The sequence below is a fragment of the Melanotaenia boesemani genome, chromosome 5 (assembly GCF_017639745.1).
Source record: "Melanotaenia boesemani isolate fMelBoe1 chromosome 5, fMelBoe1.pri, whole genome shotgun sequence".
Lineage (NCBI taxonomy): Eukaryota > Metazoa > Chordata > Actinopteri > Atheriniformes > Melanotaeniidae > Melanotaenia > Melanotaenia boesemani.
In genome coordinates, this window is record NC_055686.1 from 27,561,932 (window position 1) to 27,574,185 (window position 12,254).

The 12,254-nt window shown below is 43.3% G+C and overlaps 1 protein-coding gene across 1 annotated transcript in view; it reads right to left on the reverse strand.

The window, feature by feature from the left end:
• LOC121639981 (obscurin-like) overlaps nt 1-12,254 on the reverse strand; it is a 146,648-nt gene that overhangs the window by 76,761 nt on the left and 57,633 nt on the right. Inside the window, exon 5 of the mRNA XM_041985601.1 lies at nt 3,118-3,263. Within this exon, the coding sequence (XP_041841535.1) occupies nt 3,118-3,263 (146 nt within the window). The remainder of the gene's footprint in view (nt 1-3,117; nt 3,264-12,254) is intronic.

Genomic DNA, 12,254 nt, shown 5'->3' on the forward strand with positions numbered 1-12,254 from the left:
ATGGGAAATCCATATTCAGTAGGAATTTCATCATTAATCTATAAACTTCTATTTTCTGATTTAATTCCTAAATAAAATAAAATAAATACATATGATAGATTACAGGGAGTGTAGTACTATATGTAACTATATATAACTGCTGAAACATATTACAGATGGTAACAGACACAGAAACACAGCATTAAGTGTAAAAGAGGAAAGACTGCAGTGCGGATGTCATCATTCATCAAGACTGCTTGTACGACATACTTTGACATGAGACACAGACTTTTATAGTCTGTGTCTGCATGGTGGTTAGCCGTCACCCTGCTGCATAAGGTTCCTGGCTCAAACCTTGGCTGGTACCGTTCTGTTTGCATGTTCTCCACTTGTCTGCATGTGTTCTCTCCAGTCCTCCACCAGCACCAAAGAAATGCTTTAAGTTATCTTCGTAGAGTGTGAGTAGTTGTTTGTCTCTGTGTTGGACCTATGATGAACTGGTGACCAGTTTACCCTGGTACACTGTCTGTCACCTAGTAGCTGCTGGGATAGGCTCCAGCTCCAGGTATACAAAATGGATGGATGGTGCAGGGTGGTGGAATTTGGGTTCTGAATGAGGTTCTTTAAAATCATCATAATTAAACTGTTTAATGAAGGTTGAGTTAGGTAACGTAATATATTATTGACAGGAAAAAAATAATAATAGTTATTATAATTCTAGTGACTGATAATAATCAATTTTAGGTCCTGACCATTAAGTGGAAAGCTGTCTTCATTGGTTTCAGTCTGATTAACTTCATGGTTTGCAGTCTGACTGGAGCTCTCTGACTGATTGGACCTAAAACATAATAAATCCAGTAAATTTATACAGTAAAGATCTAATGATTTATGGTTAAGATGAGAGGAAATGAAAAACTGCTGAACTGACCTGATCCAGCATGAATCTGTAAAAAGATAAATATTGCTGTTAAATTACAGTATATTACAAATTTTTCATTTGCTACATTGAGATGTGAACTCAATCCTGGGTATCTGGAGAATAAGGAGCAAATAGAGATAAAATATGATAAACAGCTCACCTCCTGACCGTCTGCTTCGACACAGCAAAAGCAGGAAAATACAAACAATCCCACCAACTGGTCCAAAGATCAGCAGTAAAGGACGTGAAGAGCTTTCAGGTCTGGACACAGCTGATATAAGTACAGCGATGAATACTATCCAAAAATGTGGTATTACTTCATAAATAATAACCATTAAATAATTTAATCCCGCTCACCTGTAACTGACAACCAGCTCTGTTGTGACGTCTTTCCTGCATGTTGACACTTGTAGAAACCTTCGTCTGACTGAGACACTGCAGAGATGTTCAGCTCCTCTCTGCCATCATGTTGGAGAAGTTTGTCATTGTGATAGAAAGAAACATTGGAAAGTGTGTTTTGTTCTGTCAGTCTGCAGCTCAGACTGACAGAAGCTCCCTCAGTCACAGGATGGACGGGGCTCACCAGGATAACATCTGTATCTGTTAAATAGAGAATATTGAGAGAGTTGGCAATAGCTTTATCGGTATTTGACATTCAATCTGATGTACAGAAAAAAAAAAAAAAACTGTACACTTCATAAATAACCTTTCACCAACTCAACAGCAGATTTTTAAAATTCCCCTTAAACTGGAAATGTGTTCTTTCATATTTGTTTACCCTTGTACACAATAACTAGAAAAAACCTTCTCCTGATGTGATTTTTTTTTTTCAACTATAATTCTGATAATGATGTGATGTTCACCCGCAGCTGCAGATGTGTGTTCAAAAGCTCATTAGCTGTAACTGCGAATGAATATATTATATTTTCTTAATTTGGGCAAAAATAGCTCTACAGATAGAAGAGCTCCACTGACTGGAAACTTAAATAAATACCACTAAGTATAAAAACTATACAAATCTATCTTGTTCTATTAATTCACTTTTTTTTCCTCACTGTTTTCATTTGCTTATTCTTTATTTTCTTGTGCTTGCAGGGTCAGATGAGGTATCTGTGTAAAATGTATTTGCACAGGAAACATTTTTAACATGAAAAGAATTACATGTTTAAATTATTTGGTGTTTTTCATATGAACTTGAAAACACAACTGCAAGTCACCAAAGTTAATAAAACATTGGAGCACATCTTTGTAAATTGAGTAAAACACATTTGTGACCACTGTGAGACTCTAGAACTGAAAAGAAACGGAACATGAGTCATAACACACCTTGTACAGTTATGTTGAATGCATTGCTGAACTCTCCTGATCTAAACTCACACCAGCAAACTGCACTGTGGTAATTCTCACTGCTGAAGGTACAGGAGGATCCATTCCTTGTTTCCAGGTTGAAACAGTTTCCTAGGTATGACAGATGTCCTGCTTCTGTAAACTCCATCACCCTCCACTCAGTAGAGTTTCCCTCACAGTTCAGAGAAACAGCCTCGGAAGTGATGTGTTGACTTAATGTTTAGGACTTACTGTGAGAAATAATGGTGGATGAAAATCTGAAAAACAAATTTTTGAATAATCAATTCAATTTCAAGAATTCCTTCCCTGCAAGTTTTTTCTCCTTCTCTCTGGAACAAGAAGAAACATCTCATGATGGACAGTGTTTTGATGTTTGTATCATCTCTACTATGAAATCAAACATTTCTCCCATTTTAAATAATAAAGTTGTATGTGCTGCAAAAATGCCAGAATCATTTTATTTGTCAGTATTTCACCAACTCCCACAATCAGTGTTTTCTTTTTAACTGTAAGACTTTTACAACAAGTATTTCAATTCAATGTTTTTAAATATAAAATATTCATTTTCATCACTTTTCTTTAGGGAAGTAAACTTCCAGTTTCCAGAACAGTCAGTTATTTTTGATCAGTGGACTCTGGAGTCAAGATTTTAGGTTACAGACAAAAATGATCAATAAAAGAAAGTCATTAAAAAAGAGTGAATCAAATAGAAAACACACTGACCTGCAGACCAGATAAACTTTAGTTCACTGTAATCAGTGTAATATACTGGGTCCCCTCTTCCAGCTTTAAACACACATCCTGCTGTGTGTGTTTGTCTATGAATGATAAAAAATATCCTGTGCAATACCACTGTCAGTACCAGCTAGCAGATCATAACTGTAGTTCTTGTGTAACAGATCAGGAACAGCTTTATACCAGTAGAACCTCCATCCTGCAGACGGAGGTTTAATCTCACATCTCAGAGTTACTGAGGATTCAGGACTCAGCCATGATGGAGACACAGAAAGCTGAGGTCCTGTTAGACAGATTAGACAGAAACTGTTTTCAGACTAATCATCAGGTCATTCTATCCCATATATACATTGTTTAGGCAAAGGACCCAACAAGCCAACAGGGGTCCTATAGTTTGACTTGCAGTCTCATTTAAAGAGAATTCATATTACTCGTTTTTTTTCTTAACATGAGAGAGTGATATGACCTTATGTCAAAAGTGTCATGTTTTGGTGTGTGTCTGAGTTTGCAGGTCAGGGTGAGCAGGTTACCATGGGGACTGAGGGCGGAGTCTGGAGCCACAATTGCTGCCACCTGCAGCTCATCAGCAGGCTCATTACCTGACTCTACTCCCTGCTATTTAGGGGCAAGCAGGAGCTCCAGTCTTCGCCAGATTGTCACACTTTACTGCGTGGTAACCAGGCCATTTTCCAAGTCTTGTGTTGTGTCTTGTTCTCAGTGAGACTCACTTTGATGTCTGTATTCCTCAGCCCTAGATCTCGATCCTTTGGATGACCACAGCACCCAGGATCCTAACCAGTTGCTTGCCAAGCCGACTGCCAGCCTGCTCGCCCTGCCTGCAAACGAACACTCTCACCACCTCCGGAAACCAACTCCCGCCTACCCCCTCCATCTCTAGCCTCTCGCTGGAATTCAGTAAGCCGCAGCCACAACAGACATCATCAGGCTCTTTGTCAGACCCACACTAATCCTCTGTCCCTTCACAGAAAGATCTACCGGACCTGGACCTTGCCCCTCACATTCATTGTAATAAATATTATTTGCATCTCTTACCTCATCTATCCGAGTGTTTCTGCATTTGGGTCCGGTTCCTGGTACTACGGTCTCCGACCGTGTCAAAAAGTGATTTATGACCCTAGTTCTGACATGATTTATGACAGGGGGGGCGTGACGGTCATTCATCAAAGTGATTTGACAGGTTGTGTCGTCCAATTGGAAGCTGCCACGTCATCACCGGAAGTCCCTCCTTAACCGGAAGTCTCTCCTCCCTGCTAGAGACCGGAAATGTCTTCATCAGCCGGAAACGTTGTCATCAGCCGGAAGTGTCGTCAATCTGGAAGCCACGTCAGTGCCTGGATCCCCCCCTCTTCCGGGGTTTTAGAGCCAATGAGGTGAGGGCCGCGTAACGGTGGGACGGTCCGGCGAGGGCATGTCGAGGCATGTCTGGGAAAAAACAGTCAAAATAAGAAGAGAAGCTGTTTCTTTACAGTAGCGAACTACGGAGAGAAAAAAAAATGGAGAGAAGACGAGAAACCAAAACTGTCAGCGGAGGCGAAGCTGTTCCTGACGCGAGCGGCGATGAGTTACCGAGGTGCATCAGGGCAGAGAGTACTCCTCCGGTGATCAGTGAGACTGCTGTAACCATCGATGAATCGACGCGCTCGATACCCGGAGCTCCGGTGAAGAGAGTTGTGAATTTCCAGAGGGTCCAGATGCCTTCGTCCATGTCTCTGCGCGACGAGTGGTCTCTAGTTCCCTACGGAGTGAGCAGCCAATGGGGCTACATGTTCAAGTATGAAACGGGAGAACTCTGTATGTACCAGGTGGATGGGAGTGAAACTTTCAGAACTTTACCGAATGTAGCATCTCTGGCCTCCAGCGACTGGGGAGTGCTGAAGATAGTGGTCCCGTGGTGGCGTGGAGAGGTTGAGCTAGGCTCCTCGGGTGAATATGAGCATACAGCGGCCTCTCCTCCTAAGCGGTCTAGATCAGGGTTTTCCCCCAGCAATTCAGAGAGGGACGGCGGAGGAAAGCCCTGTTTTAGCGCCGTATGGCAGTCGAAAACCACCACCTCGGGCCGCTGGTTTTTCTGAGCCAGCCTCCGGAGTCTCAGTGATCTGTGGGATCAAGAGCACTTTATTTTTTTTTTTTTTTTTAAACCTTTATTTAACCAGATAAAAAACCCATTGAGATCATGATCTCTTTCACAAGGGTGACCTGGCCAAGAGGTCTACAGCACGTCATAAACAGACAAACAGTATATTGGAGTCCTTTAATTCAGAATGCGCCGTCTTCCAGACGGTGTTGGCACTGCCTCACGCTGCCTGGGCTGAAAAAATGGAAGAAAATAGCGACAAGATTAGCACCCTCTTCCACGACTGTCGCAACTGGAAAGACGCCATATCGGTGAAAAAAAACTTATTTTTGTAGACCAAGCCTTCTCCTCCCTCCTCCATTGGCTGTTTTTCCAACTCCGCCTGAGATTTTTGAGGACGACGCCTCCTCCTTCCTCCATTGGCTGTTCCTCCAACCCCACCTACCACGCGACACGTTCTTATTGGCTCGGGTTCTACCGGGGGGAGTGAGAAAGTCACCTAGCAAGATAAAAGAAGCTGCAGCAGGACATTTTTCTCTTAACCTAGATTCTGGAAGGACCCACGACGCAAGAGAGAAAGATGCATGCTACACCCCGACCCCGTGGCCAGAGATGTCTGACCGAGTTCTTCGATTGGATCCCTGCTCCGTCCGACTCGAGCGAGTCTGGTGAGTTTTCACCCCAGCACGGAGCCCACAGCCCGGGCTTGCCAGACCCGTCTCAGGACTCCGACTGCACACCCTCGCTGCTGTCTGGAGCCGGGGGTCTGGGGTACTCTCAGGACTCCGACTGCACACCCTCGCTGCTGTCTGGAGCCGGGGTTCTGGGGTACTCTCAGGACTCCGACTGCACACCCTCGCTGCTATCTAGAGCTGCTGACCTGGGGTACTCTCAGGACATCGAGTGCTCACCCTCGCTGTTGTCAGGAATCAGGGTCGAGGGGTACGCTCAGGATCCCGAGCCAGCGCCGCCCGTGACGTTGGAGCTGGTTGTGGATGAGGGGTATGAGGGTCCTATATGGTGCAGTTCTGCTGTATAGTCGCCCGCTTCTCCTTCCTCATCCGCGGGAGACGTAGAGAGCTTGGAGGAGGACGAGCCGGACGGCTGGGTGTCATCTACGTTCATCAACACTGTAAAGACGGCGGATCTCCATCTACTCGCCAGCGTCCTCCGTAAGTTCCGGGAGGACAACTGTTACGGATGCGAGATTAACCACCCCAGCCAGAAAGAGCACCAGTGTCTGGACGTGCTTGATGATGACTACTACAGCGACAACTTTCACGGTCTCATGAGAGGTCTCTGCACCCTTCGATTCATTCCAGCCATTCAACGTCTGTTAATTCTACGCAACATCCAATCTGAAGACGGCAGAGTCAAGACCGTGGCAGAGACTATTTTACATGAACTCAAATCAGTGAGGAGAATTGAGGATATGTATGAGATGTTAGATAGACTGGTTGAGCAGGGTGTAGCTAAAATAGAGCAACTTTTAATAGTGAATGAGTATTGGAGAGGTAATTAATCTTTAGACCATGCTTTAGCGATTATCCAAGCTTAGTTTTTCTTTTCCTTGAATAAAACGTGTGCTTTTTTCTTCATGATGTTGACTGGAAATAAAAAAAATAAAGATTAAAAAAAGGGTGTTGTTTGTACACCGCCATGTGTGTATAAACGCTACAAGTTTGTCTGAGAGGGTTGATATTTCCTTTAAAGTAACGTCTATTCATATTTTACTTGAATAAGCATGTATGCTTTTTTTTTTTTTTTATATGCTGTTGAGTGAAAAATATAAAAAGAAAACAGAATAAAGAAGCATTCTCGTTTCTCTTTTTCCCAGTAAAACCTTAGAGCTTGCGGAAGGCAGGATGACTGAGAATAAGGTCATGAAAAGAGTCTATTACAACCCGACCCATCCAGGTAGTCTGGGCGGAGTGGATAGACTCCACAGTTTTTAGGGGGTGCTGAAGCTGAAGACGAAATTTCCGGCTGATGACGACATTTCCGGTCTCTAGCAGGGAGGAGAGACTTCCGGTTAAGGAGGGACTTCCGGTGATGACGTGGCAGCTTCCAATTGGACGACACAACCTGTCAAATCACTTTGATGAATGACCGTCACGCCCCCCTGTCATAAATCATGTCAGAACTAGGGTCATAAATCACTTTTGACATAAGGTGGTGCATATCACTCTCTAACATGTCTAGAAAGAAGTGTTGAATATAAAAAAAAATAAGCTGCAAGTTGCTGTGGCTGGTTTTTTCATAAATATGACTAATAACTTCCCTACACCTATTTCACAGCTACTCACTTCATATCATTTCACATTATTTTTTTTTTATCAAGTGCAAGTGAAATTTTAACAATTCCTTCATCCTCTCTCTGAACACTGCAAACACTACTTTATTAATGTCAGATGATCTGTTTTACATTTAGAAGAGAATTTTCTGTTGAAAACAAAAAATTTTGATATTGTCATAAAAATTATTTACCACCATCAACCAGAAAAAGAGGAGAGAAATACTTATAATGTTTATTATTTTTTTTTTTTAATGTCACATGTTATAATAATATTCTGTTAATTAATTAAAATCCAGGACAAAATAACATAAACATACTTGTTCTAGTGATGATGATTGCATTCCTGAACTCTCCTGATCCAGACTCACACCAATACACTCCTCTCTGGTACCAACGACTGTTTAAGCTACATCTAGATCCAGGTATCGTCCCCCAGGAGGAGCAGTCTGAAAGGAAGCCTCCTCCAGTAAACCTCATCACTCTCCACTCAGCAGAGCTTCCTCCACAGTTCAGAGAGATATCATCAACAGTGAAGTGTTGCTCTCTGTCAGGACTCACTGTGAGAGATGCTGATGGATGAGAACCTGAAACACAAGTAACAGGGAGACAAACATCTCAGAGGTTTTATTGTTGAATACGTATAAACGTGCATTATTAATTTGACTTGTTTAGCTTATGCTTTTGAAGTTTTCTGAAAGCATTTTAGTTCGATATTCAAAGGAATATCGAACTTTTCATGGATATTCTAAGGTCCGCCTACACTTCAATGCATATATGGCTCAACAGCGCCACCTAGACACAAAAAAAATCCAAAAATGAATGGGGTCAGGAACTTCTACTGCGACGTATGAAGACGTCAGCACAGATGTGTAACACCCCACATCAAGCAAAAAAGTCAATTGAATACATGTTGCCATGGCAACGGGGTGCCCGCCATCTTGGAGTTTATGTCCATTTTTTTCCTATTTTTTTAAATTTATACACATCATATTTGAACGAACTAGTCTGAGGGCATTCATGCGAGTGACTTCAAGCTTGGTGGGAAGCTTCCTGATAAGTTGGGAACCAAACGCTATTCAAATCTTTCTAATAGGACAAAGCATGTTACCGTGGCAACCGACAAAACAAAGCTTTCTCGCCATGAAACACGATTTGCGCATATCTCCATAGAAATACATGGGATCTGCACCAAAGTTGACAGTATTCATACTTGTTGGGTCCTTAACACACTACACCACCTGGTGCCATGGCAACATAGCATGCTAGCTAGCATATTAGCATGCTAACAAAAAACTAGGTATATCAACATTTCAGATTCTCAGCTACACATTTTACCATGTTACATAGCATGTTAGCATGTTAGCTAACATGCTAGGTGTATGAGACGGGGGCCACGAGGGGGCCACGAGGCTTGGACCCGATGGATGCCGCTTGCGGCTTTAATTAGGGTCCGAGCCATACGAAGTATGGAAGGACCCTATTGTTGGTGAAATGTTTATTCTGCTCCTCCTTCTAAGCTCTTTGAGGACAAATCTGACCCCCTAAACACCCATGAAAAGTGTTGAAATTTGGCACACACATCAAGTCTGGCGAAAATTGCAATACTCTAAGGTCCGCATACGCTTCAATGCAAAACTGGCTCAACAGCTCCACCTAGACAACAAAAAAATCCCCAAATGAATGGGGTCCCTGAAGTCTACTTCGACGTAGGAAGACGAGACGTGGTACACACGTGTAACACCACGAGTCGAGCAAAAAAGTCAATTGAACACCTGTTGCCATGGCAACGGGGCGCACGCCATCTTGGCGCGTACGTCCATTTTTTCCCCATTTTTTCACTTTACACACATCGTATTTGAACAAACTAGTCTGAGGGGATTCGTGCGACTGACTCCAAACTTTGTGGGAAGCTTCCTGACAAGATGGGCACCAAACGCTGTTAAAATCATTCTAATAGGAGAGAGCATGTTACCTTGACAACCGACGAAAAAAAGCCTTCTCGCCATGAAACACGGTTTGCTCATATCTCCATAGAAATACATGGGATCTGCACCAAAGTTGACAGTATCCATACTTGTTGGGTCCCTAACACATTACAACACCTGTTGCCATGGCAACATAGCATGTTAGCTAGCATGTTAGCATGGTAGCAAAAAATGCTAACTATGTAAATCAACATTTCAGATTCTCAGCTGGATGTTTTACCATGTTACATACCATGTTAGCAGGTTACCTAACATGATAGGAAAAGGTGTATGAGACGGGTGCCGGGGTCTAGAGGCTCGGACCTGATGGATATCGCTTGCGACTTTAATTCATTTTATTATTTATTTTATTGCTCATTGTGTGTTTCTGTTACTAGTAATTTGATTGCTTTTATAGTATATTTAATTTTATTGTTCAGTAAAATATCTGGAATAGTTATTAAGCCTAAGGCTGTGTACAGCACTTTGGTCAACTATGTTGTTTTAAAAGTGCTCTATAAAATTGGATTGGATTAGAAACTGATTATAGACAAAAGTAAAATGTGCACATTCGTTCTTTTTTATGTACTGCAGGTAACATGAATAAAACTATTGTTCATCAACATTAGTTTTAGTTGGCAAGATGAAGTTGGTCTCACAGGAAAAATGAACCAGTCAGACGATGTAACAGCTGTTGAGTGATTAAAGAAAAATAAACCGATCTGTAGACCAGACAAACTTTGGTCGACTGTAATCAGTGTAATAAAATCTGTTTCCAGCTCTACACACATATCCTGCTGTGTGTGTGTGTGTGTCCATGAATGATGTAGGAATCATGTTCGTTCCAAAAGGTGCTGCCAGGGAGCAATCATACCTGTACCAATTATGTGACAGATCAGGAACAGCTTTCTACCAGTAGAACCTCCATCTTGCAGACACTTGATCAACTTCACATCTCAGAGTTACTGAGGATCCAGGACTCAGCCATGATGGAGACACAGAGAAGACAGGTCGGAGTATAACTGTTCGAAAGAGATTTTATCTGAATAATAATAATAAAAACTATTACAAAATATTAGTAGAAATATTAGAGAAAAAAGTTGTAAAGTTTGGCATACCATTACCCATAACCCATAATGTAAGAGTGAATTAAGCACTGAAAGGGAGATTAACATCTCATAAGATTTGATTAGATTACATCATATATCAAAACTATAAAGAATAAAATCACTTGAAGAACATTTATTTAGGAAACTAGACATAAATATTTTGGTTAAGCGAATTTTAAAAGGTAAGTTTGATGGAAAAGGTTCATCCACAGTGCAAGCATTTGAATTAAAAAGTAAAAGTAAAAATGTGTTAAAGCAGACTGACCCAGAAAGCAACGTAAAAAACATACCACTGCTTATTTAGTTCAAACTCTGATATAATTTTTTTTTTCACCAGTTCACTGCTGAAATAAGGAACGTTAAGGTACTTACACAGTAACTCCATCACACTTAGAAAAATCTGCTCCATCCTCACATCCAGTACTGATTCAGATTCCTGCTTCTGAGGAATATTTCTACTTCGTATAAGGAGACAGGCTGAATCTGCAGCAACTGAAGAGACCTGCGAGAACAACTAATCATTGTATCTCAGTCCATCCATCCATCCACTTTCTGCCGCTTATCCGGAGTCAGGTCGCGGGGGCAGCTGCCTAAGCAGGGAAACCCAGACTTCCCTCTCCCGGCCACATTCACCAGCTCATCCGAAAGGATCCCGGGGCATTCCCAGGCCAGCCGAGAGATGTAGTCCATCCAGCTTGCCCTGGGTCTTCCTCGGGGCCTCTTTCCAGTGGGATGTGCCCGGAACACTTTAAGAGGGAGGCATCCAGGAGGCATCCTGACCAGATGCCCGAGCCACCCCATCTGGTTCCTCTCAAAGAGGAGCAGCAACTCTACTCTGAGCACCTCCCAGATCACCGAGCTTCTCACCCTATGTCTAAGGGAGAACCCGGCCACCTTGCAGAGAAAACTCATTTTGGCTGCTTGTATTCGTGATCTTGTTCTTTGGGTCACTACCCACAGCTCGTGACCATAGGTGTGGGTTGGAACCTAAATCGACCGGTAAATCGAGAGCTTTGCCTTTTGGCTCAGCTCCTTCTTCACCACGACAGACCGATATAGAGTCCGCATCACTGCAGATGCTGTATCGATCCGCCTCCATCCTTCTGTCACTCGTGAACAAGACCCCACTCATCGGAAGATTTGTTGATGGGATTGAGAAGGTCTTTGAAGTATTCCCTCTACCGCCTCACAATGTCCCAAGTCGAGGTCAGCAGCCCCCCATCCCCTCTGTACACAGTGTTGACAGAGCACTGCTTTCCCCTCCTGAGCTGCCGGATGGTGGATCAGAATCTCCTCGAAGCCTTCTGGAAGTCATTATCCATATCCTCTCCAAACTCCTCCCATGCCCGAGTTTTTGTCTTAGTGACCGCTGAAGCTGCGCTCTGCTTAGCCCACTGATACCCATCAGCTGCCTCTGGAGTGCCACAGGCCAAAAAGGCCCGATAGGAATCCTTCTTCAGCTTGACGGCATCCCTTACAGCCGGTGTCCAACCAACAAGTTGAGGGGTTACTGCCACGACAGGCACCGACGACCTTACGGCCACAGCTGCGGCTGGCCACCTCGACAGTAGAGGCACAGAACACAGCCCATTCGGACTCAATGTCCTCCGCCTCACCCGGGACATGGTTGAAGCTCTGCTGGAGACAGGGGACACTGCCAGATGTTCCCAGCAGACCCTCACAACATGCTTGGGTCTGCCAGGCCTGACCGGCATTCTCCCCCACCATCTGAGCCAACTCACCACCAGGCTGTGATCAGTTGACAGCTTCGCACCTCTCTTCACCCGAGTGTCCAGAACATGCGGCCGCA